General features: G+C 35.9%; 1 protein-coding gene and 1 pseudogene across 1 annotated transcript in view; one reads left to right on the top strand and one right to left on the bottom strand.

The window, feature by feature from the left end:
- Window positions 1-27884, bottom strand: part of TINAG (tubulointerstitial nephritis antigen) — a 70371-nt gene that overhangs the window by 11113 nt on the left and 31374 nt on the right. Inside the window, 3 exon segments of the mRNA XM_040983147.1 lie at window positions 15873-15996; window positions 24145-24190; window positions 25758-25938. Of these exon segments, the coding sequence (XP_040839081.1) occupies window positions 15873-15996; window positions 24145-24190; window positions 25758-25938 (351 nt within the window).
- Window positions 20481-20636, top strand: LOC121158876 (annotated as a pseudogene).

Raw genomic sequence — 27884 nt, 5'->3', positions numbered from 1 at the left:
TGTACAAATGCCAAGTAAACTCATATTAGAGAACAAATTTTCAGAATACAAAATAGAAATAACACAGTATTCTAATACAGTTTACATGTATCACAACATATACAAGGACTCATCAGAAAGAAGTTATCACTCTTCTTTCTTTCCTTTTCTGCAGACTTCTATATCCCCACGCCCCAAGGATATTTCTCAGTAAAGTCTTATTGTACCCCTTAGCAGCATTCTATGCTACTTACCACCTTGGTGTGCTTGAACAGTGTCTCCCTGAATTCTGCTTGACATCGGCTCCTTCTGGTTTTCCTCTTCCCTGTTTGGTCATTTATACTGTGTCTTTGTTAGCCCCTCATTCTAAATTTGATCTTCACACATTGGGGTTCTTCTACTTCTCCTACTTCTCCTCTGATATTTCTCTTTTGACTCATTTTATTTTTTTAGATACTAGTATGATCACACAGGAACCAAGCTCACTCAAATACTGAAATAAATATAGTCAGATGTTAAAGATTAGTTTTCAAATGCTGTAGTCACCTGGCATCTCTCTGATCACCCTTACCTCACTAGACACCAAATCATTACTGATTAACTGTGCATTACATGAAGCTGCTAGTTTGAGAGCTACTAACGTTTGTTCTCAGGGCCAGAATAGCTATAGGAATTTCAGCAGATGTTGAAGAAATCATTTAAATGTTGGCAATTGAGCATTAGAGTGAATCACAGCAGCGTTATTACACTGGGACTAACTTGATTAGGTTACAAATCAGTTGAGCCAGGGCTCTCAGCTAGAAATTCCTGTAAGCCAAATGGTCAGCTATCCTTTAATATTCATGATACTTCTCCTCATTGGATATTATCTCTGATGACTATGGCTATTATCTAAATGTAATTTTTTTCATTTTTTAATTTGTTTAATCTTCCTTATGGAGAGGGTTGGGGGAAGAAAGAAACTGAGGATAATAATCTTCTGGTTAACTTCCCAAATGCCTACAAGAGCAGACATACGACCAGACTAAAGCCAGGAGCCAGGCTAATAATATGTGTTCCCTGAATGCATGGCAGGGACCCAACCACTTGACATCATTCACTGACTGCCAGGTTGTTCATTAACAGGAAGCTGTAATTGGAAATATCACCAGAATTAGAACCCAGACACTCATATATGGGATGTGAGTGTTCCAAACAGCATTTTAATCACTGTAATAAATGCTTGCCTCTAAATTCTAGTAATTGTGAATGGCTTCCATTCAAATTTTTAGAAATTCATTGTCTTACTTTAGCAATATAAATGATTTCCTAGTTCATATTTCCATTTGAATGTTTCTTGAAGTTCCTAAGTCAATATATCTAAGTTGAATGATTGGTTTTCTGTCCACCTATATCTGGTTCCTCTCCACCAGTATGTAGGACATCTGTGCAAAGTGGAAGATATTTGCAAAGCATCCCTAAAACATTCTCTCTAACCATCAAACCAACAATGACAATGCCTGCTAATTCACATACACATATTCATATTCCCAACTGCCAATCTACCTCGAGTTACTGTTAGCACTCAACTGGGGCCTCTCATGTTAATTCCTGAACTGTTTGCTTGTCTCACCATTAAACCCACAATTTCGTTTTCCAAGCATTCCATAACATGCCCTTTTAAAAATATGCAGTATGTACATTTCTTGAGGAAAATTTTCAAAAATAATTTTTGTCTTGAATTGATATTTAAAATCTTAACAGTAACTAGGAAGGTCCTAAATTTTTTACTACTCCTAAGCACCCCACAGGATAGTGACGACATGAGTACTATCAGAAAAGCAACACATTTGGAGAGATATAATCCTCGTAAGAAAAGTATAATAGATGGATCTGATCCTGAAAATGTTTTACAGTGAGTATCACACCCCCCATTAGTGCAGTAGAACTCTAGAAGTATCTATAAACCATAGCAATAGAACCAGGAGCTCTGCATATCAACCTGAACTGCAACTTAGATGACAGTCTGCACAAGTGTCCAGATAAATTTGTTTTTTTACAAACAACTACATTTCAAAGAACTGGAAAATCTAGAAAGGTTAGATAGATTTCTGAACACATACAATTTAACAAAATTAAGATAACAAGACATAGAAAATATGAAAATTAACTAAGAAATTAACCACAGAAAATAAACCAAAGCAGCTTGAACCACTAACAGAGTCTTTGTCAACTAAGAAAAGCCCAGGACCAGATTCTTCTTAAACTATAGTAAAAATGAAGATAGAGGAAACTCTTCCCTACTTATCCTATGAAGCCAACATCATTTTAATTCCAAAATCAAAGAAAGATATAGCAAAACAGAAACTATAGCCCAATAACCCTGATGAACAAAGATGCAAAAATGTTCAACAAAATACTAGCAAATTTGGATCTACACATCAGAAAGATCATCTGCCAAGACCAAGTAAGTTTTATCCCAGGAATGCACAATGATTCAACATGAGCTTATAAATAAATGTGATATATCACATAAACAAAGTGAAAGACAAAAACACATACAATTAACTGAGGAAAGGTAGATAAAGAATTTTATAAAATACAATGTTTTCATAACCAGAAATGCTTTTAAAAAGTAAGCACAGAAGAAACATCTCATCTCAATAGAGGCTATTCATGACAAACCCAAGACAGTATTACATTGAATGGGAAAAGCTGAAAGCATTTCCACTACTATCTGAAATTAAATAAGAATGGCAATATTAACGCTATTATATATATATTGGAAATTTTAACCAGAGACATTAGGCAAGGGAAAAAAAAAAGAGTTGAGAAGGGAGAGGAGAAACAACTTGGAAAAAAGAAAGCTGGCAGATAATCTGATCTTTTATAATAGAGGAAGCAAAAAACTCCACTATAAGACTAAAAGAACTCAAAGAGAATTTCAAATAGTTGCATGTTACAGAATCAACATACAAAACTGGTAGCATTTATATACCAAGATTTTCTCACTGAGAGATAACTTGTAAGATCAGTTCTATTTACAATAATACAAAGAAGTATAAACATCTTGGAATAAATTTAATCAGGCATGTGAATGGAGAATACAACATATTAATGAATGTAACACAAGACACAAATAACAGGACATCCCATGTTCATGGATTGGGAGCATTAATACCATCAAAAGTAATACTATTCTTATATTGTCATAATCACATTATTACAACCAACTTACAAACCTTCATCAATTGACACCCTGGAAAAAAGTATTAATTTAATCCAATTTGGAGGTCAGGTTAAGTTAATGAACATGGTGTAAACAAGTGAAGATATTAAATAATGCTAGTCCAAATAGTTGCATAGCCGGATTGTTGAATGTGACCTCTTTTTTTTTCAGTTAAAAGCTGTTGGATAAATAGCTCCAAGAAACTGATAATGACTGAAAACTCATTCAACTTATTCCAAGAGATATCATAATTGATGACCAAAATCTGAAAAGGCAGTAATATAAAACATTAAGCTAATTTTCTGTACTAATAAAAATTTAAATATTGAAATAAAATACTAACAAATCATGTGCCTTATTAATAAGGCCACTGTGCACTCAAAGCATGAGTGGTACAGATGTAACTAATGCTGCAATCAGAAAATCCACTGTAACATTAGCAGATCTATTGCAAAGAGTTTTTCATCTCAAAACACAAAATAATTTTATAAATCTTAAACCACTGTATTGCCCCAAATATTAGAAAAATAGAATTACATGCTTGCTCCTAGAATATTATTAAGATGGTCTATCTCAACTCAAGAAGATGAAATCCTCAAAGTATTTGACTTAAAAGTAATGCATACCTTTATTGAACATGCTCATTTTACAAAGAAAAATTAAAGATTTATTTTACTTAAAAAATTGTTGCTCATGCCATCCAACTAATACTAATATATTATAGAAGAAATAGACTAACACAATTTAAAATGCACTGTAACTCAAATAAAAAATCAGTAAATGAAATTTAACTAGAAAAAGGGAACAAAAGAAAACAATAAACAGTTCATAGTAGGGTCTGGCAAGATGGCTTAGTGGCTAAACCCCAGCCTTGCAGATGCCAGGGTCCTATATCAGTGCCAGCATCATCAGCTGCTCTACTTTCCATCCACCTCCCTGTCTGTGGCCTGTGAAAGCAGTAGAGGATGGCCCAAAGCCTTCAGACCCTGTACCCATGTGGAACACCTGCAAGAAGCTCTTGACTCCTGACTTCAGATCACCTGTAGATGGAAGATCTTTCTCTCTGTCTTTCCATCTCTCTGTAAGTCTGCCTTTCTCATAAAAATAAACGAATCATTTTAAAAAAGAGTGCATAGTAAAAGATGCAGAATTAAATAATTAGCACATTATTTCAAAACGCTGGGATCATTTTCTGCCCTAGTCTTCACTTGTACTGTTTTCTATTGCACTTGCACATTCTGAAAAGAGGTTCCCTCTTCCTTGCCTCAATACAGCTTTCGAGCACCTGTTTCAGAATTAATCCCCATGCTAATGTGGGACCATTTGGCTCACCACTACTGGAGTGCAAGCATTTCAAGGTCAGGTAATACTATGTAGTTTCCAGAATTTCACTCTATTGTTAGTATGTCAGAGAAAGAAATATGTCTCTTCCTCTCAAAAAAAAGTTTCATTTTCTTTTTATTCTAAAGTCAGATATACAGAGAGGAGGAGAGACATATAGGAAGATCTTCACTCTCCAAGCAACCACAATGGCCACCGCTGTGCCAATTTGAAGCCAGGAGCTAGGAGTCTCTTCCACATCTCCCATGCAGGTGCAGGATCCCAAAGATTTGGGCCGTCCTCAACTGCTTTCCAAGGCCATAAGAAGAGATCTGGATGGGAAGTGGAGATGCTGGGATTAAAACCAACAGCCCTATGAGATCCCAGCATGTGTGAGATGAGGACTTTGGCTGCAGGCTACCACGCCAGACCCAATATCTTTTCTTTTTTAAATACGAGTTACTTTCTACTATCTGTGTTGTGGTTTACTGAATTTCCGTTTACATTTTTGGTGAGAGTTTCTGAACTCAGTAATTAATCTTATCTCAAAATTGAACAGGTCAAATCTAAGAGAGTGAACAGAACTGGTTACAAGCGTGAAAGTTGTATTAGGTCCTTTAGTGGAAAATTATTCCATAGGTGATGGAGAACAAGGATAGTACATGGACCATTTTTGGGATTTATACTGAAACCCAATGCCACAATAAAGGAATACAAGTCAATATCATTAGTATATTATTATATATAATATTAATTCTGAAGCTAAATGTTCGGAAAAAATCTATCTCCAAATTTTCACAAAACAGAGTAATAGAATAATAATTCATGCCTCACATGGATTTTGTAATTATGAGTAAGATGTTATAATATACTGTCACTCAAAGGTCATCAATATAGTTATTAACAAGTACATCCATAGCTCAGCTCAGTCTTACAGTGGAGGGACTTTCAAAACTTTTCAGTCAAGACTTTCTAAAGACAGAATACATAAAACCTGGAAAAGTACTGTTCAAGCTTGCTTTTCACTAATTCAACTAAGTCTATATTTTCCTTTTATTCCCTTTTAAAATTTCTGCAAATTTGGGAGATCACAGCAAAATATAGCTTTATTTGATCTGATATAAACATAAACATGGCAAACGTGTTCCATTTCCACCCACAGTTGTGGCTGGATGCAAGCAGAATGTGCCCAGAGTTCCGAGCCATTCGTAAAAGTTCAATAACCTCTTCATCGATCATCACAATATATTGACAAAAATGAAGACAGAGAATCACAAGAGACAGAGTTCTGAGAACCGACCACTGTGTGGAGAAGAGACACAACTAGGATTGCATATTAACTCTTCATGAACAAGCAACAATCTTCTGCTCGTTCTGCTGGATAATTTGAGTCTATTTGTTGCAACAGCTGCGGTTGTTTAAAAGAGCATGCCCCCCGAAAAGGAAAAGTGAAAAGGAGAAGGAGAACTAAATATGTTGCCATGGAAATACATCTTGACACGTAAACTAAATGTTGCTGCATTGTCTAAATTAATTATCACACATTTATTTGCATTTGTTAGATAAGCAAACAGAAGTGTTCATTCAACCGTCTTAAGCATTTCTGTGCATTAAAAACCTCTGATTAAAACATCTGTTCAGAATTTATCAATTTGCCAGTGGTTAAACACAATAGAGCATGAAAATTCAGGCTTAACATTTAGTTGTTCTTCACACAGTCTTGAGGGAAAAAGATAAGTAGGAAAAAAAAAAAGAGTATCAGCCTCACTAAAGCTATGTCAAACTGTGTAATTGCCTTAAATAATTGTTAATGTTCCTAAAATCATTGATACGTACATAAACATAACTATGGGGAAGCATACACACTTGAAGTGCAATAATCCTTCTCTGAATACAGGTAGAGGGATGATTATAAATGATTAATTGTTGCATAAGTTGATATCAACTAAAAAGCTTACAGAGAGTTATAGAGGAGACGAGCAGTATGATAGCACCGTTGGGCACAGAATACAGATCATCAATATTTTCAGCCATTTTATAACTCTAATCGTTAAAAAATGTATCACAAAATCACTGATAATAGAGTTATAGTTTGCACTCAATGGTTTTTTTCTGTATTTTCCTAAATTCTTTAATTATCTGTTTTATATCTTACAATGTTTTCTATCATTTTAGTGCTTAATCAGAATTTATATCCTGACCTCCCTGTTTTTCTAATTCTCTGTCCTTTGGAAAACTGTCAGTCTGGAATGAAATCGACTACCTTATTCTCTTTGTGTATAGCAAGCGAACCACAATTGAAAAAAGCACTTGCAAGAGGGCACAATGACAGCAACACAGTAGAGATTAATTCCTGTGGATGGCTACTTCTTTTGAATATGGTGGTAATAATTGCAAGCCATCTATCAGCCCCAAATTTCTGACAATACATTCCTCCAACCACCTCTTCTTCCCACATGCAACATAACATTTGACTCTACAGAGATTAAAAAGTCTGATAAGAATTTTCCACAACTTACATGATTACAAATGCTAATGTGCTTTCATCCAGCATCTGCACCCTTCCTTCTACAGATTTGTCACTTGATCTGTTTACTAAAATCAATCTCTAACACATTCTTAGAATCCAAAGCCATGTAGATTTCCAACTTTCTCAGAAAGTTTACAGCAGAAAATCTCACTTTTTAAAGTCTGTTTGCCTTTCTCCTCTGTCTCTCTAGCTTCATCCTTTCCTAGTCCTTCATTCACTAATTTTGCTTTCCTCTGATTTAGTCTCAATTTGGCTCTTTTCCTTTTATCTGTTCAATCTCATCAATCTTCAATCTTTGTCTCTCCTCTAACGTTGAGATCAATATAGCTACTTGCTTCCTCTGATATTTAACGTTACTTTGTATGCTTTATTTATTTATTTTTTTAAACAAGTGAGAGATGGAGAAGAGGAAAAAGAGAGAGAAAGAGAGAGAGCAAGTGTCTCATTCTCTGGCTGAACTTTAATGTCTATAGTGGTGGAATTCAGACCTGGCCAAAGTTGACAACTGGGAATTCATTGTAGGTCTCATATATAATGTCTGGCATTCATTGTCTTGAGCCATTGTCTACTGCTCAGCGTCCGTATTAGTCAGAAACCAGACTCAGGAGCAGAGCCAGGACTTCAATGTAGGATATAGGTTGTCAAAAGAGTACCTTAACTCTAAATCCAAATTTATCCCTCTGTTCTTTTTACAGTTGATATTTAAAAATAAGTGTATATATCACTGTGTCATATTTCAATAAATGTGTATAATGCTATGAACTATTTGGAGCTTGTTAGTCTTTAATCTTTTCTTTGACTATTTTCATATTTGCTTTCCTTTGCACCCACTTCACAAAAGTTTATCTGCTTCCTCTCTGAAACATTATATTTAGAGGAGACAACGTGCTATGTTCTACCCCTTCACAAACAAAACGTCTGTCACCATAACGTTGGCCATTTTTTATCTTTTTATTTACCTAGAACTTATCTGTCAATAAGAAAAAATGTAAGTTCTATGAGAACCAGGATTTGTGTTTTTTTCATTCATAGACATATACACAACACCTAAGTCAATATCTGATACATCTCAGTACTCAATACATGGCATTTCATATAAAACATTGCTGTAAATCAACTTTGTTATTTTTTTTTTCTGTAACAACAGGTCTTCAATAAAATTCTTACTCATAAACATGGATTAGACCATGCAGGAAGGTCAACATTTACCCAAATATTTATTTCATTTTTAGAAATGTATGCTTCTAAATTTTTTCAGTTGCAGTTCAGTAGCAACTTCTGAGACTAATGTGCAATTCTAAATGGCATCAATGTGCTGCTCCAGGCTTAAGCATTGGAGAAAACTCAAAATTCTTCAGGTGACATGAAAACACGATGATAGTGACAGCATGGAATTAGGGAATAGGATGATAACCCATAGAACAGTGGCTGGATGACAATATCAAATTCTGTGTCTATTATTGATCACTCACATTTTAGCATATAAGAAATGGAAATTCCTTTTTAATAAATAATGAGTCTTACTTTAGTCAGTTAAGCATTTTGTTATTGATACCAAATAATGCCATATAAAAATATCACCTTTTATTCAATTAAATGCTTTCAAAACTACAGCAATTATCCTAAAAGTGGACAGAGGTTTTAGAAATAGGGAAGAAGTGGAGACCGGAATTGTGGCAAGTGGACTAAGTCACTGTATGCAACAGCAGCATCCCATAGCATAGTGCTGATTCCTGTCGTGACTGCCTTACTTCAGATCAAGGTCCCTGTTGACCTCGTTCAGAAGGCAGCAGAAGACGGCCCAAGATGCCATCAGAGAATTAGGCCCCTGCTACCATGTGAGATATGCAGATGGACAACCATGATCCTATCCTTTGTAGGCATGAGAATATGTGCAGTTCACATTATCTTATGCTAGAGTCAGTTGTGAATGTTTTTGCCTCATTAGCTCAATCCTTGAAACTAGGTATTCTTATATTCCTCAAAGTCAGGCACTTGACAGAAGCTCAAATCTATTTGAATAGATTAAGCCTAATAGCTCTGCCTTCTAGAGACAGAGATGCAAACAGAATTTGTTCTCATAAGATTCCTAGGTGCTTCATAGGGGAATTCTAAGCTCTCTGACAAAGAACACTAACTTACTTGGTCTAGCTGAATATTCTCTAATTCACTGATGAACCAATTCCTAACAGCAGTAATTATCAAATCAGTAACTGGAAATGGAGAAATGAATTAAAATCTGCTGCTCCATTGCACCTACCAATGCCCAAGTGAACTAAAATATTTGTGAAAAATCAACGTATTCTCTAATTTGCCTATCAACAGGATTAACCTAGCTAATTGTGACATGTGTGAGATTAATTAATAAAGACCCAAATTTTCTTGGAGTTAATAAAAGGGCACATAGAACTGCAATTAATGCACTGAAGATGAGAAGGTACACACAATGACAAAGACAAAGTAATTAAATGTAATTACATTGTCTCTCACTGAAACTCGCATGAATTAACATAGAAGGAGAGTGAAGAAAACATGATTGGCAGGACTACATATGGCAAAGATGATAAATGATCAGTTATATTAATGAAGGGAGACTCCCTGACAATTTGTAATTTGGGGCCTCCCTATAGTGATAGAAATAACTTAATCATCTAATAATTATTGGGAAATTTGTTCCAGAAAAATGAAATCTCTAGATATGAGGAAATTGACAATTAAATATAGAAAATTGTTTAGAAGGGGGACTTTTGAATCGATGGGAAATGGAACTAAAACAATGCTAAATTTTCAATAGCAGTGACAAGGTAGTGGCATTTTAATTTCATTTTTATTTCTGAAAAAAATCATAGCTAATAATGGGTAAAACAAAATATAATTAGCTCATTTTGAAACTGTAATTCCTTCTTTCTATTTAGGTAAAGCAAGCAGACACCTAGAACTGAAGAACCAAACTTTGGGCAAGTATTTTACAATTTCTTTCATCTGGATCAGCAAAAGAATGAATGACGAGAAACAACACTTGTCATAACTGTCCCCCAGCTACTCTAGATCATCAGGGAAAAATCCTCCTGAAACGCATATAAGAACATTCTGAAACATTTCTCAAAATAATTACAATGTAGGCCAAGTGCAGGGCATGTCAGTCAGATATCTCCCTTCCCACACATGCCATTCGAAGTCAGAGAAATCCTGCTAGAGTCAGTTGAACTGGTGACGTCCCAAACAGCCTTCCTGCAGCAATGGGGGAAAGATGAAACTTGGTGTTAAGAAAAATCAACAGTTTAATTTGGCAGTAAAGATACCTGCAAGGAACTTAGAAGTTCCACCAATTCTCTCTGCTCATGAACTAAGGATGAGCTCCCATATTCAGAGAAAGGGTTGAATTGGCACACAACATTTACAAATTGGAATCAGAGCTGAGTAGTTTCGTAGTCCTCTCCTCTAACTTCTCATTACTCTGCTTATTTTAGCAAGAATATGCCCATTTAAATAGCAGATTAATAGTAGCAATAAACTAGTCCAGAATGTAAGCTTAAAATCACTCATTAAATAGAAAAGGCATTGAAGATAGTATAGAGTAGCAATGCATTGGACTGTTAGACAATGTCAGTGAATACTATACAGTACTTGCTTTCTTGGATAGAGAATTTTAGTTGAGAAGAGAAGCAGTTCTTATAAGAAGTTAATTAAAATGTACACTATATTAGAAATTGATAATTGTATTAAAAATTGTTTTCAGATAGACCATGAAAGGAAGAATCAGCATTGTTGGAGAAGACAGTAAATAACAGGGGGAAAATGCAGGCATAGAAGCCATATTAATAAAGCAAAACTAAACACAGACTACACAGAAACTTAGAAATGACACATCTGATAGACCAACATTTCAGCCAGTGCGAAAGCCCACAAAACAATATTTCTGAAATATTATTGAATCACCAGAGGAGGGAGTACAAGATACAGAAATCAAGCTGAGATTTTAAAAAAATGTGATGAAATAGAAAATAAACAGGAGAGTCTTCCAATGTTGTAGGTCCTTGTAAGCCATTGCAAGAACTCCAGCCTTTACTCTGAGGGAAATAGGAAACCATTGATGGTTCTGGATGAAAGGTAAAAACATTTGGCTAGTGCTATAAAAATAAAATCTTGATTTCCATATTAACAGTAGACTATTAGAAGTTAAATGAAATTTCTTTCTCAGCCATGTAGCTATTTGTGTATACTTGTGCCATCGATTTGTGCTCATTAATCTTATATCTTGCTACCACACCAAAGTCTCTTACGAGTTCCAATAGTCTCTTGGTTGTCTTCTTTGGTTCTCCTATGTATAGAATCATGTTATCTGCAAACAGGAGTAGCTGTAATTCCTCAGTTCCCATTTGACTTCCCTAATTTATTTTTCTTACATAATAGTTCTATCAAGGACTTCCAATACTATATTGAATAGTAATGGTGAAAGTGGACATCCATGTCTAGTTCCAGTTCTTAAAAGCTTCCAGTCCTTCCCCATTTGGCATGATGCTAGCATTAGACTTTTCATATATTGCTTTGGTTGTGTTATAGAATGTTCTTTCTATGTTTATCTTGCTTAAGATTTTTGGCATCAAGTAGTGTTGGATTTTATCAAATGCCTTCTCTGCATCCATGGAGATTATAAAATGATTTTTATTTTTAAATTTGTTGATTTGATATATCACAATTATTGATTTGTGAATGCTAAACCATCCCTGCATTCTAGGGATAAGCCCACCTGGCCCAGGTGCATGATCGGCCTGATGTACTGTTGGATGTTGTTGGGTAGTATTTTGTTGAAGGATATCGCTCTGTAGTTCTCTTTTTCCATTTCATCTCTATCTGGCTTTTGAATTAAGATGATACTGACTTCATAGAGTCTGGAAATATTGCCTCCCTTTCTATTGTTTGGAAAGCTTGTGGAGGGTTTGAATAAGTTCCTGAACCATTTGGTAGAATTCTGCAGTGAAACTGTCTAGTCCATGGCTTGTCTTGGTTGGGAGGCATTTATTTACTGATTTAATCTCAATCCTTATTCTAGGTCTGTTTAGATTTTAATTGCCTCATAATTCAATTTTGGTAGATTGTGTATGTCCAAAAATCTATCCATTTCTTCTAGGTCTTCTGATTTATTGGCATATAGTTGCTTGTAGTAGTTGCTAATAATTCTATGTATGTCCACATTATCTTGTTAAAATTCCTTTTTCATCTCTGATCTATTGATTTATATCTTCTCACTCTTCAATCCACTCCTGATCAATTGCCATCAAGAGGAATGAGTTGGTGGATAAAGCCTCTTTTTTCTGCCTCTTGAATAAATAACATGAATTAATAAAAACTAAGAAAAAAGTATGAGCTATGAGGAGATGAACAAAAGATGATTCCAAAACTACCAGCCAGAGCATAGAGGATGGAGTTGTCATCAACTAAGTTAGATAAAGTTGCTACTGTTCAGTAAAGATAAAACACATTTTCAGGAGCTCAGTTTTAGAAGTGCTGAATTCGAAGCATCTACCCCCTTTCCTCAGCTAAGTTATCTGAGAGAGAATGTCAAACAGGTCATGGAATGTATGAGTCTGCAGTTCAAGAACAAGGTCTGGGAAAAAGATATAAATTCAGCTGCTGCTATATTTTAGATGTTACCTGAAGCCAGAATGAGCTCAGGGACTGATGAGCTCAGCAGAGAGTGAGTGAGAACAGAAATGAGACAAGGCCTAAGATCTAATGTTAGCAGAGTGCTGAAAAAGAACCACCACAGACAACGCAGCAAGTCATGGGTACAAGGAATGGACAGGTCTGTGATCTGAACAACAGATTTAGCAGTGTGTAAAAGTAGACAACTTAGAAATAAATGTCTATAAAGAGGGAAGGGATAATGAAAAAGTGACTGGTGAGATTTCATGAGGAATCGATGAAGCATTGAGCAAAGTGATCCCAAGTAAGAGAATGGAGGTTTGTTTTCTTGTAAAATATGGAAAATTATCTTTTTGTTTGGTGGAGGAAACAAAAAGGATTACAGAGAAGAGAAAGGAAAATTTCCTTTGCTTAATATTTGAAAATCTGAGGAGTGTCTATAATTCAGATGGAGTATTGGTAGCTCTCTCATACAAAAGTGCAAAGAAAGATTATGAAATTGTGATACTGCAAATGACTTCTGATGGTTTCAATCTGTGAAGAAATAGAAATAAGGTTATCATTGTGTAGAAGAATAAGGACGTAGCGATTCAAGAAAAAATAGAAAAGCTTGACATAACATAAACATGTTAATCCAGAATTTGCTTACTCAGTAGTATTGGATAATGGTTTGACGTGTATTGTTACAAATTAAAGAGAAATTGGTGTAATTTTTTAGTTACAAGTACAAAACAGGATAATTTGAACTCTTAGGGTATTATAAAGCTAAATTAATAGATCTAGCAAGGAAGAGAATATTCTGAGTACACGTGAAGGTATTATGACTCATCATTGATTTTAAAAAATGTTTTATTATTTTATGAAACAGTTCCATAGGCTCCGGGATTTCCTTAACACCTCTACAAGTCCCCTCCCCACCAATGCATCATGGAATTGTAAGTAACAAAGACTATTTCAGATAAGAGGGACATTTCACAGATGAATTCACTGCAAGTGTGTATGGGGGCCAGTGCGGTGATGTTGTGGGCTAATATTCCACCTGTTAGTGCTGGCATCCCATATAAGCCTATCCTGGCTGCTTCACTTCCAATCCAGATCCCTGCTTATCCCTGAAACCAAGGCCTGGAGCCCTGCACCCACTGGGAGACCCACAAGAAGCTCCTGGCTCCTGGCCAGCTCAGTTCAGCTCTGGATATTGAGACCAATGGATGGAATCTCTTTCTTTCTCACTCTCTCTCTCTCTCTCTGTTTCTCCTCTTTATGCAAATTCTTCCTTTCAAGTGAAAATTAATAAATCTCTTTTCTAATAAAAAAGAAAGCATAAAGGGAAAGAAGAGCATTGGGTCTTAAAAGTAGAGGTTTTGAGCTAGAAAATAGGAAGTGCTAGGTAAAGAGTTAATCTTCTAAAATGAATGCAGAAAACAGACACATGAAGCATATGTAGCTCAAACTGAATTGCTAAAAAACCCTGAAATAGATGCATCAAAAAACTGCATGCATGAATTGAAAAGGGAATCAAAGCAAATAAACAGGAAAAAATTCTGAAAACATTTCAAAATATTAGAGAATGTTTCCAGGTACAGTAAGTGTCCACAGATAGGTACACTAAAACTGAGAAAACCCTACACAGTGAAATGCTGAAAAAAGCTACATTTATAATATTATAAAATGATAATAAATGAGGCCTGGATTTCCTCATGTTGGGGATTATCTGTAAATGCATTCACTTCGTTATTGTATCTATCTCTATATATTATGAATTATATGTATATAATTAATATATAAATAATAGATTACATAATGTTTATCATTAATGTAATATAAATATGCAAATATATATTATTTATACATAATAACAAATAACATAATAAAATTAAGTTATAATGTAATAAAATAAAAATAACACTTTAATACAATAATGATAAAATATATAACATATGTTATATACAATCTGTTAAGAACATATATTTATAGAATATAAAATATGTATTCATAATTTATTACATACAAAATTATAAGAATATTGTAAATAATAAAATAAATATGATAAAATAAAATAGAACTATAAAGAATAAAATGAAATTGAAATAAAATAATACAGTAATAAATAAATATCATATAATAGAAATGTATAATATAATTTATATAAGCATTATGTAAGTTGTATGATTTATTATATTTATATTAATTTATATATTTATACTTGTGTTTATTATATTTCTCAACATTATTTATCATGTTTCCAGTATTATATACATATATTATATTTCTCAACATTATTATTTCCATGATGCAGTTGTGTAGGTACAGGGATTCTCCCTCTCCTTCCTACCTCACCTTCTTCCTCCATATTATCATAGTCATATAGTGCTTTAGTAATAGTTAGTTACAAGGTTAACTTTCTGATAATTAAGTATATCATGGCATTTTGCATATAGGCAAAAGTAGAACAGCCAATGTCATATTTCAAGGCATATTTAACTCTTTCAGTGGGAGTACTCCTTTTATTTGGGAGTGATGATACATACTTAAATAGTAATATGTTAGGTATATCTGTGCATCACACATTCTTCTTGTGGGGACTTCTGTAGTGATTTCACCTTTTACATATGAACGAGCTGCATGCTGACATTTCACTACATTTACACAATGTGCACAAATCAAATATGAGCAATCACTGTTTTCTCCTTTACAATACCTTAGGATTGGAGGTTTGAAGCTTTTTTCTTCTATTTGTTCATAAAATGCTCACCGAGTTGTCTGATAACACTATAGCCATGCTGTGTAACACCTGGAATTTTTTCCTCAGATCTAACTCTGATTTGGTTAGCCAAACTCTAAATGGTCTGAACTTTACACAGACTCTGCTCACCAGCAGGAAGTTTTCTTAGCTTTCACAAATGAGGGCCAGTTGTAGTGTATGTCTTTCTGCATCTGGATTATATCACTTGACATAACATCCTCCAGGTCCTTCCATTTTGCAAATGACATGATTTCCTTCCTTTTGTGGATAAATAATAGTTAACTACATAATCCACATTTTCTTAATGCAGTCTCCTGATGCTGGTAACGTTGGCTAATTCTGCCTTAAACAGAATTTAACTTTAAAAATAATGTTGCTTTAAATATTATTATGTTCAGTCTAATTTCCCCAAAACATTAAATAACGATTTTAAGAAACAGCTTTACCCAATGAGTTTGACTGCATGTGTGCGAAGTTCTCGGTATTTTTCTGATTCTTTGTTTGAGCTGGCAACATGTCTGTATATTCCTGCCTTATAATAGAAGAAATCCTCATGGACTTGCATTATTGCTGCAATAAAATAAGAAAAGATAATACAAGAAGATCAATAAAATATTATCAATAAAAGAAGAAAAAGCAGTTTTTAAATATCATTTATGAAATATCAAGACTCAAAGAACGAATGACAACACATATAAACAGTGAATGTAAATAGGGGTTGTGAAATCTATTCTTATTTTTGGACATAATTCCTTGAAATATTTTCTCATTTTCTCATAAAAAGAGCATGTAGCTGTTTAGAATATCACCTAAGTGCACATTACACATTTAATACTCCATGTAGACTTCATCAACAGGCCACCAGCACCAGGAGTGGAGCCTCTTGCAGCGAAGGCCCACTACACTTGGTCAGAGATCGTTATTTCTCCATTAACCTTATGCTTTTCTACAAACCTCTCCTAACCCCAATTAAACCAGTGAAGTACAGTGAACTTAGCAATCTAGGTTTAGAGCAAACATCCTTAATTTTTTCTTGGGTAAATGCAAGCCTTTCTTGGTGAATGTGAATAAAAAGCAAACCCTTGGCAATTAAGATGGAACCTTCCCTACTATGGAGAGATAAACCATTGCTATGTTCTTTACAAAAAAGGGTATATACATCATAAGGCCTTCCCTCCCTCCCTTAGAACACTCTTTACTGTGTTGCCTTATTGTGTGCTGCCTTATGGAAGGGCCAGGGGACTACAGGGTGAAAACTGCTAAGTTCTCTTAGCATGAAACATGAATTGAAAACAATTTAATGTAGAGCAGTTCTGCATAACTTGATATATATCCAACGTCCATCTATAGTAGTTTGACATGCCCGTTAAATAAAATAAAAACTAACATAATTATTATTTGATAGATCTTAAAACAAAGTTATACTTCAAAGTTAAATATAACTTTTTAATGCCCCATGTTTTATTTCAGCTTAATGCTTTATTCATGATGTTCAAACAGCACTAAAAGAGATTAAGCTTGTTTTATCTGCTCTAAAACACATTCCCAGAGGATTTTAAGAATTTGTGCAGACCTCTGCTTTTTTTTCTCTCTTTCTGTAGAATTATTTCTAATTCTACAGATTTTAGAGGAAGTTATATATTCAATATTCATTGCATTTCATGCATACTTTTATGATGGAGATATGTGTGTTAGACTAATCAACAATAGAAAAACAGTCATGTTTTATCACTAGTAAAAAGGATAAAACAGCATCTCATTCATTCATTAGAATGTGAATAGATTTCTAGTGTTTTTGTGTGTAAAATTATTCATAATTTTTAGGATTCAACTTTTCTCTAAGCACCACAATAAAATATATTTTCTATTACAAATACCACTAACAGGAGAATCAAGATGGCGGAATAGGGTAAAGACACATTTAAACAGATGGAGAAATATTTGGCAGTGTGAAGCAGAGAAGGCATATTCCAGGAAACAGGAGAGGACAGAACAATAGCAATGGGGTACCTGGGGACAGACAGACACAGGAAAACAACAGACTCAACATGTGGTGTAACAGTGACTGATACTCCAGCTGCATTCAGCGAACAGCAATCTGAATTGCACCAGCAACAAGGAAAATAATACTGACTATGGCATTGTACAGGTCAAAATAGGTCCATGTGGCCCACCAGCCCTAATGGGGGCAAGCAAGATCAGCATCACCAACGGTCTAGCTATATAGGACACCTGGTGTCTCCCTAATCCTGGGACCTAATCCAACCAGAAGTGGAAGAAAGGTTGTGTAGACAATGCTGTAACCTCAGCATAGTATCGCAGGAGGCAGTGAGACTGGTGAGGCAGGAACTGGGGCTACAGAGATCATGGTGAAATCTAACATAAGAACCCAGACCTGGAACTCGCTGGAGGGAGTGACACAACTGACTGCAAACAAAGAACCATGTACCAACTGCAATAAGTAATACTGAACTGTAGACCTGTGGGTGACACAGCTTACAAACCTGTCTCAAGGAGAAGAATCTGATAAGCAGAAGTACAATGACCAAGAGCAAAAGAAGAAAGAGAGGCACAATGAATATTACTGAAGACTCCCCTGTAAAGCAGCTAAACCCTTTACCAACCTCAGAGTTGACTGAGAATGACATTGAGAAAATGGGGATACAGAATTCAAAGCACTTGGTTTTTTTAGAAAGATTTATTTTTATTATTTTTTTTATTGGAAAGGCGTATATACAGAGAGGAGAGACAGAGAGGAAGATCTTCCATCCGATCATTCACTCCCCAAGTGAGTGCAACAGCCGATACTATGCCAGTCCAAAGCCAGGGGCCTCTTCGGGTCTCCCACATGGGTGCAGGGTCCCAAGGCTTTGGGCCGTCCTCAACTGCTTTCCCGGGGCACAGGCAGGGAGCTGGAAGGGAAGTGGAGCTGCCGGGCTAGAAGTGGCACCCATATGGGATCCCGGGCGTGCAAGGCGAGGACCTTTAACCACTGCGCCATCTCGCTGGGCCCCAAAGCACTTGTTATAAAACTGCTTATCAACAATAAAGCAGGGATTCAAAAATTCAAGAAATATTTCACACTGGAAATGAATCAAATGAAAGCTGATACATCAAAATTGAAGAATACAGTAGAGCAAATTAAAAATACAGTGGAGAGTCTCCAAAATAGAATGAAGGAGGCAGAAGAAAGAATCTCAAAATTAGAAGATATTTCTTGTCACCACAGGGAAACAAACAAAAAAGCTGGAAGCAGAGCTGGATCAGGCCAAAAAAAGTATTCAAGAATTGAAAGGCACTATTAAGAGGCCAGATATAAGACTTATGGGAGTCCCAGAAGGTGCAGAAAGAGAAGCTGGGTTCACAAATGCATTTTATGAAACAATAAGGGAAAATTTCCCTCATCAAGAGAAAAAATTGTGAAACAACATCCAGGAGGAGCATGAAACTCCCAACAGGCTTGATCAAAAGTGGTTTTCACCAAGACACATGATCATCAAACTCTCTTCAATCAAATATAAGGAAAATATCCTCAAATGTGCATGTGAAAAAAAAATCAGCTGACGTAAAGGAATGCCAATTAAACTCACAGGAGACCTCTCACAAGAAACTCTACAGCAAGAAGAGAATGGAGCAACATATTCCACATTCTAAAAATTAAAAAAAAAAATGTCAGCTTAGGATAACATATCCAGCAAAACTTTCCTTTGTCTTTGAAAATGAAATAAAATTCTCCCACAGTAAAGAAAAGTTCAAAGACTATGCCTCTTCCAAACCTGCCCTACAAATGATACTTAAAGATGCTCTCTTAACAGAGAAAAGGAATAGCACCCAACAAAACCAAAGGCAAATGAGCGCAACATCCCAGTAAAATGACAACAAAGACTAAATCAATGAACAATCCATTACTAATATGACAGAACCAAAAATACCACCTAATTCGTATTAACTCTAAAAGTTACTGGCTTAAGCTCAAACGTCATAGATTAGTAGACTGAATTAAAAATAAAGCCCATCAATTTGTTACCTACAAGAATGACATTTCATCAACAAAGATAAGTGGAAACTATATCTCATGGATTTTGATATTTTTGTTAGTTTCTTCAAAAACACTTTCTTCTGATCAAATTCTTCACTGACTCATAGATCATACAAAAGCAGCATTTTCTTCAAGAAGCTTCTTAATTTTCATTTCTTCAGTAACACATTAGTCATTCAGTAGCACGATATTTACCTTCATGGTGTTATTAATTTCTTTTTTTGCTCCCTGTTGTTGATTTTGTTTTGTGGCTTCTCATTTAAGGGGATGTATAGTAACTGTGTAATGGAGACTGTCATATCCTGATGTGAGGATAAAATGCAGTATGCATCTCTACTTCCAGACAAAGATGGACTCCCAATGAAACTGTTTACTATATCTTGACAATAGGATGCTGGTCTCTCTGCCATTGCCCATGCCTGCAGTGATGGACACATGATGGTATAGGGGAACTCAGTGAGGTGGGAAGGAATTGTGGAGCGTTTAAGGAAAATTCCAGGGCCTATGGAACTGTATTATAAAATGATGATGATGATGATAATAACAATAATAAAAAGAAAAAATACTGCTAACAAAATTTTGAGGAGTATCACAAGTAATTCAAAGTCCATTTCTGATGCATTGAATGAAATTTATTTAAGCGCATCATCATAAAGTAGACCTAAAGTATCTCAACAACAAGGATGAAGATCCAAATTTCTTTTGAAAGATTGAAATATTAGAGGGAAAGAAAAAATGCAATTGAGAAGGTAGTTAAATGATCTGGAGATTTGAAAGAATTAAATAAATTGTCCTAAGTCATCTAAGACTCAATTTCCAAGGTTGGAATTTTGAAAATGTTTAGATGCTCTTTCAAAATTTTCACATCTGCACCATGTGACATACATTAAAATTAAATATACAATCTCTAACTTAAAACAACCTACAAATTACAAGGCTCTAAGGAGAAAAAAAAAACTTCACTCTTTAAGTTTTTTGTAAGTCTCAGGATTTTTCAAATTAAATCCGGAGTGCCATCGCTTCTCGGCCTTTTGGCTAAGATCAAGTGTAAATCCAGAGTGCCTTAGTGTAATCACTACCATCATAATAAATGACGCAAGATGATAGTGATCAACAAAATTCTTCCAACATTATAATAAGTTCACAGTTCATTTTATAATGTTAAACCCATACTAAGTAATTCAGTATTCATAAAAGCATTGATCACATTATTTTGGATTTCTGAGTATTCACAATCCATATTCAAATTTTAGGGATCATTGTGTTTTATTTCATGAATTTAAAGGCAGTATATTATAGGGAAGATGCCTTCAGTATTTATTCTTACGGATGTATGTGGTGAAAAATAAAGTTCAAAAGTTCCACAAGAAGCAGTATCATCAGAGGCACCTGTTGACCTAGCAATTAAGATAGTGCTTGAGACATCCACACACCAAACTGCAGTGATTAGAATCAAATTTCTGCAAGTCTCTGCTAACTCAAGCCCTGAGAGACAACATGAGATAGCCCGGGGAGTTGGATCTCTGTTATCCATGTGGGAGACCTGGATTCAACTGCCGTTCTCAACTGTGTTTTGTTCCAGCCCTTACTGTTGTAGCCCTTGGCAGTGAACACTGGGTGGGAGATCTCTAAGTCAATCACTCTGTCTCTATGTATATGAGTGAAGGGGTAGGGTGTGTATATGTGTGTCTTACAGATGAAGAAAGCACTGCAATGAAATTGTTTTTAATTTTAAAAATTAATTTGAAAGTCAGAGATCATGAGAGAGAGAAAACAAGATCTTCCTTCCACTAATTCTCTTCCCCAGTGCCCACAATAGCCAGGCCAGGGAAAGCTGGAGACACGTTACTAGTTTCCATGTGAGGGAGCCATCATCTGTTGCTTTCACGATGTACATGAGCAGGAACTGGAATTGGGAGTAAAGTCAGGACTTGAACATAAGCATTCTGGTTATAGGATCAGGGCATTCCAAGCAGTGTCCTAACTACCATGCCAAGAACCGCATTTGCCTCCAGAAATGAAATCTCACTCAAGGTGTGCATGAGAGCCAAACGGGATACTTGGCTAGGCTGGGCTAGGCTGGACTAGGCTGCAGCAGAGACTGGCACACTCAAAAACTGGGGCTGGAATTGGGCCTGCTGGGGATTATTAGGGATAACCCCTACTCAGACAGAGTACCCACAGGTATGCATGAGGAACAGGTCTGTGGAGGGCTGACTGGGCTGGGTTGTAGCACCCAGTGGTTTGTGTGAGATATGGGGTTAGGCAGAACTGACCAGGCAGCTGCATCTATGGATATGTGCATTGGCTGGTGAGGTTTCTTGGGGGACTCTCCAACTAAACTGCTGGGCTCAGACTCTGGCAACCTGGAAAAATCACAGGACATATGGTTGGCCTTGGAGTGCGTGTAGTTGGAATGGGCCTCTTCAGTTGCTGTTGCCTATGCAATGGACAGCGTGTCCAAAGGCAAACGGAGGACATGATAGTCAGCTACTCATCTAGGCCAGTATAGGGCATCAACTGCCTTGTCAGAGGATGAAAAAGAGCACAGGTGGGACCATTATCCTCCCCAAACTTTGCAGTAAGTTCCAGGGTCTGTGAATCTATCAAAGATGGAACTTGCCAACAAACAGATCTTGGAAAAAAAATATCAACACTGCAGCAATGAAACCAACAACTTAGAACTATCCAAGTCACTCAAGTATCACCCTCAGAACACTCTTCCCCAGGCCAGGGTCTCTACAGTGTTTTGAAATGACCTTCCCCTATCCCTAGGTGCTATTGTAGTTAGACAGCAAGGAGCAGCCCTCTCCCTCACCTCCCCTGTGGACATGGGAGAAAATAAAACTGAAACATGTATCCCACCAACTCTCCTCCGTACCTGAGCCTCCCCACCCCAAGGGACATGCATCAGTCTCAACTATGCAGATGATACAAAAAAGAAAAAAATAAGTAAATAAAAGTAAAATAAATAGCTACAAATCAATGTATAGCAACTCATTGTATTGCCTTATTTTGATAGTTTGCTACCAACAATACATTTTGGAAATTGTTCCAATGCAAACCCCTTTTGTAAGACACAAAAAGCATGCTGATTTGTAGATTTATTTTGAACTGAGTGAAAAATAAATCATCTGCATTGCTGCTACTATTAATTCTAAAATTGGTCTCAATCCATTACCTTACTCATTAGAATTGACAGTTAAAAAAAGATATCCACTATTATGTATAATTCTTAAACATAAGTGAAGTAATAAAATGAACTCCATTACAAATTAATCATTTAAAATTTCATGTTTGACTACATGATTAGGTTTCAGTCTGAACACTTTGGAAAGATTTAGCTGACTTCCATTAAATTTGGCATTAATATTTAAGAGTTCAATTTATAAAATGCAACTACCTTCTTTTTCTTAACAAAAGATTTATTAGATTTTTATTGAAAAGTTAGATATACAGAGAGCAGGAAAGAGAGAGGAAGATCTTCTGTCCAATGACTCACTCGTCAAGCAGCCACAACGGTGCAACAGCCGAAGCTGATCTGTAGCCAGGAGCCTGGATCCTATTCTGGGTCTCCCACACAGGTGCAGGGTCCCAAGACTTTGGGCCATCCTCAGCTGCTTTCCCAGGCCACAAGCAAGGAGCTGGAAGGAAAGTTGGACTGCCGGGATTAGAGCTGGCGCCCATATGAGATCCTGGTGTGTGCAATGTGAAGACTTCAGCCGCTAGGCTATTGCGTCGGGACTGAGACTGTCTTCTTAATAACATGAGAATATCTCCCGTGACTGCACTGATTTTTGAAGTATTGAATTGTGGGTTGATGGCATAACAAGCTAAGCCTTTACTGTGGGGTCAGCATCCCATACCTATGCTGGCTCGAGATCCATACATGCAACTTCCAATGTAGCTCACTGTGTAACGTGCCTGGAAAAGCAGGAGAAATTCGTCCAGGTGCTTGGACACCTAAACCAATGTGAGAAACCTGGATGAAGCTTCCGGGTCCTGGTTTTGGACCAACTTTGCTCTGACCACCTCAGCTATATGAGCATTGAACTAGTGGATGGAAAATCGCTCATTCTCCTTCTATAACTCTGCTTTTCAAATAAAATTAAAACAAATCTTTTGTAAAAGTCTTGAATTCTGTTTTTATTTTTACTTCTTTTTGTTATTATCATTTTATGATACAGTTCCATAGGCCCTGGAATTTCCCTTATCCCCTCCCGCTCACTGAGTTCCCCTATATTTTTACTATTGTATAGTTCTTCACACACAGTCATGTGTCCATCATTGAAGGTATGGGCAATGGCAGAGAGACCAGCATCCTATTGTCAAGACATAGTAAACAGTTTCATTGGGAGTCCATCTTTGTCTGGAAGTAGAGATGCATACTGCATCACATCAGGATATGACAGTCTCCATTACACAGTTACTATACATCCCCTTAAATGAGAAGCCACAAAACAAAATCAACAACAGGGAGCAAAAAAAGAAATTAATAACACCATGAAGGCAAATAATGTGCTACTGAATGACTAATGAATTCTTTTAACAAAATTTTTGTTCCTTTTAACAAATTTATCAAATTCTTTCACTGAATTTAATAAATCCTTTTTAGTAAAAACTAAACAATGTTGTCTACTAAGAATGAGTAGAAAAAAGCATATCTCACCCAACTTTACCTTGAACTGGTTCATTTTGCAGTATTTCTCTCATTATCTCAGTTTCCTGGAGAGAGAAATATATACATATCATGCCTCTCAGAATATATCAAACTTACAATTTTTATATAATAGTAGGCTGCTGTAAATCAATTTAGGTCTTATGTAATTTAAAGTTTCTTGACCAATTGAAATTCACTCTTAATAATGCTTTTAATTGTCTCTCCTTATCTCTGTAAATCTGCCTTTCAATTAAAATTCTAAAAAAAATTTAAAGTAATGATTTTAAATAATCACAACTGAAGTATTACATTTCTGAAGTTGCTAAAGATAGCATGTGCCAATTCATGCTATTGCTTTTATCATAAAATAGTTTTGAAGTAATAAGTGATGATTTTTGATGATGACAAAGAGAAAATAACCAATGTAAGACAAAATCATGTTCAGCCAGGGGAGATTGAGTTTACCCAATCTTTTGAGTATAATTACTATTGCAAAGGCTGTTTTGTGAGGTTCCTTACTGGTTTCAGTCAAATATTTTTGTATTGCTACCCAATGTGTAAGTAGACACGCAAGCAATTCCTTAATTTTTTGAGCACAGAGCACAAACTACAAAACAGAAATTATGACATGCTCATCCTCAACTGCTTACAATTGGCTTGTAACCAATGCATAATAAATCGTATGATTATATAATAAATGTAAGTATACAAACAAGGCCAAAATGCCATGAATACAAGCAAAAGTAAAGTGGGGCAGAGCGGAAGAATTTATCCTAAAAGTCAAGGAAAAATTCACAGAGATGTTGGAAATTTGACCTCTGCTTTGGCATTCATTTTTTATTTAATGAGCTGCAATAGTGGAGTGGATGAGCTACAATGAACTGGATGGGGGATAAGCACTGGGACAGGGAAAGCATCCCCTTGCTGAGAAGAGACACAATAAGGAGCATATTACCCCTGGGAACAGAGATGAATGCTATTTCAGAAGACCCATGAGCAGGGAGAGGCACCAGATGCTAGCAGGAACTATGTCCATGAAAACAGCAGATCAGAATCAACTCATAAAAGGTCTATCTGTCATGATAAGAATACTAGAATATACTCTGAAGATAATTTTAAAAGCACTGAAGGTTGACATATTTTTGAAAATGAGAGGACCTAGGAAAATTGATATACTGGAGTAAAATTTGCCTTTGCTGTTAACATGACAAATTCAAAGGAGTATTTTTATCATGTGGCTATGTTCACACCAATTATTTTGTAGACGATGGCAAAAGGATTGCTAAAATAAGCTATTACACCAAGCAGTCAGTGAACAAGGATTTGGCCTAGCTTTTGTCAACTACATACAAATATATGTATTTACATTTGTATGTATTTTATTTATGATGTATACATGCATCATAAAACAAAGTTTAAAAAATTATTTCCAAGGGACTTTTTAAACGTAACCTAATCCTAACCTTATTACATAAGTAAGAATTTGTACCTAAACTGAAAATCTTTCAGGGACAATGTAAGTTATCAAAAAGTACACATCAATGTTCACATCAGAATTTGGTAGTTTTAACAACTGCAGGCTATCTATGTTTCAGAAACCAGTCATGTCTAATTTTTGCCATTTTTACTTACATTGGAGGAGATTGTATATGGAGGAGAACACTGGTAGATCCTGGTGGACTTCTCCATGTTATTGGGGCATGGTTTTGTGGCATGACGTCTTCCCCTCCCATCAGCCTTACTTGTCATGGCACAGCTATTATTGGCGATGTTTTGGTCCTTGAAAAGTGGATAGCATGCATGGGAAACAAGTCTTTGTGGAATAAACAGAGGCGAAGTAATATTTAGAAAAATGCATATTACCCTGGCTATACTCAATTTCGTTGAATTAAACATGCACAAATTATCCTAACTTCAAAAATTTCAAAACATAAATTGATTCCATCACAGTAACTGACATTACATTTCTCCCAACCCTTATCTCATTTAATCTTTACATTTAAAATATCTTGCCTCAATCTATGTTTTTAAAGATTTATTAATTTTTATTGGAAAGGCAGATATACAGAGAGGAGGAGAGACAGAGAGGAAAGTCTTCCATCTGATCTTTCACTCCCTAAGTGGCCGCAACGGCTGGTGCTGCACCAATCTGAAGCAAGGAGCCAGGAGCTTCTTCCTAATCTCCCACACAGACACAGGGTCCCAAGGCTTTTGGCTGTCCTCAATTGCTTTCCCAGGCCACAAGCAGAGAGCTGAATGGGAAGCAGGGCCACCAGGATCAGAATTGGCATCCATATGGGATCCCAGTATGTGCAAGGTGAGGACTTTACCTGTAGGCTATTGCACTGGACCCCTTCAATCTACTTTTAATAATTTTATTGAAATATATATTGAAGGTAAAAAATGTCTGCAAATAAATTCTTTGGTTATATATATATATATACCAAAACAATATTACTTTAATCTTTATACATGATTATAATGTAGAAGAATCAACCTATCAAATAGTGAATTTGATAATTAGAGTACATTAAAATAAATCATGCAAATTTTGGAATTTAGCTTTTTATTGTTATTAGATACTTCCCATAAACACAAATTATTACACATATGAAACTCATGGTACTTCAGGAAAATGGTTTAATGCTAATATCCATATAACACTAAAAGTTAATAAAGTATACATTTTATACATACATATTACACAAAGAATAAATATGTCTTTGATTTTTGAACTCTGAAAGTGAGCATAAGTTGTCCTACTTCCCATCCAGCTCTCTGCTTGTGGCCTGGGAAAACAGTCGAAGACGGCTGAAAACCTTGGGACCCTGCACCTGTGTGGGAGACCTAGAAGAGGCTCCAGGTTCCTGGTTTCGAGTCAGCTCAGCTCCGGCTGCTGCAGCCACTTGTGGAATGAACCAGCAGATGGAAGGTTTTTTTCTGTCTCTCTTATCTATAAATCTGCCTTCCCAATAAAAATAGATAAATCTTTTAAAAAGAAAATACATCTTAGAAAAACATGTTAAGTGCATTCTATTTGTACTAAATAGTGCATGCTATGTATTGATTATGTAATTCAAAAATTTACATTTTGAAGACATACCATTCCATGTGATGGCATTGGGAGGTGATGATTAGGGTTAAATGAAGTCTTGAAACCAGCACTGTGTGAGGAGACCAAGAAAATGTGGCAATTCGCACCCAGGATCAATATCCATATCAGGAACAGAATCAACCATCTCCTTACTCTGGGACTTCAAAACTACAGAACTTCTGTGTGAGGCTTAAGTTGCCATAAAGTTGTGATTATGTAACCAGACTCACACAATGAGATTTAGTTTGGTCTCAACAAAAAGTTATAGTTTAAGCTCCTATAATGCTTTGTATTTATTTATTATAATCCCTATATAAAACAGAAGCCATTTGGGCTTTGACTGGTGACCTAGGGGCCTTAGTCCTTGCCTTGCATGGGCCAGGATCCCATATGGGCACTGGTTCATGTCCCAGTTGCCCAACTTCCCATCTACCTCCCTGATTGTAGCCTGGGAAAGCAGTAGAGGACAGACAAAGCCTTGGGACCCTGCACCCATGTGGGAGACCCAAAAGAAGCTCTGACTCCAAGCTTCAGATTAGCTCAGCTCCAGTCATTGTGGCCACTTGGGAAGTGAATCAGTGGACAGATCTTTTCTTTCTGTTTCTCCTGTAAATCTAACATTCCAATAAAAGTAAATAAATCTTTTTTAAAATGAAGCCATCCAA

This window comes from Ochotona curzoniae, unplaced genomic scaffold, assembly GCF_017591425.1.
Source record: "Ochotona curzoniae isolate NIBS_2020 unplaced genomic scaffold, NIBS_Ocur_1.0 contig_3819, whole genome shotgun sequence".
Lineage (NCBI taxonomy): Eukaryota > Metazoa > Chordata > Mammalia > Lagomorpha > Ochotonidae > Ochotona > Ochotona curzoniae.
The sequence above is the reverse complement of the archived record's forward strand: the minus strand, read 5'-3'. Positions and strand labels throughout refer to the sequence as shown.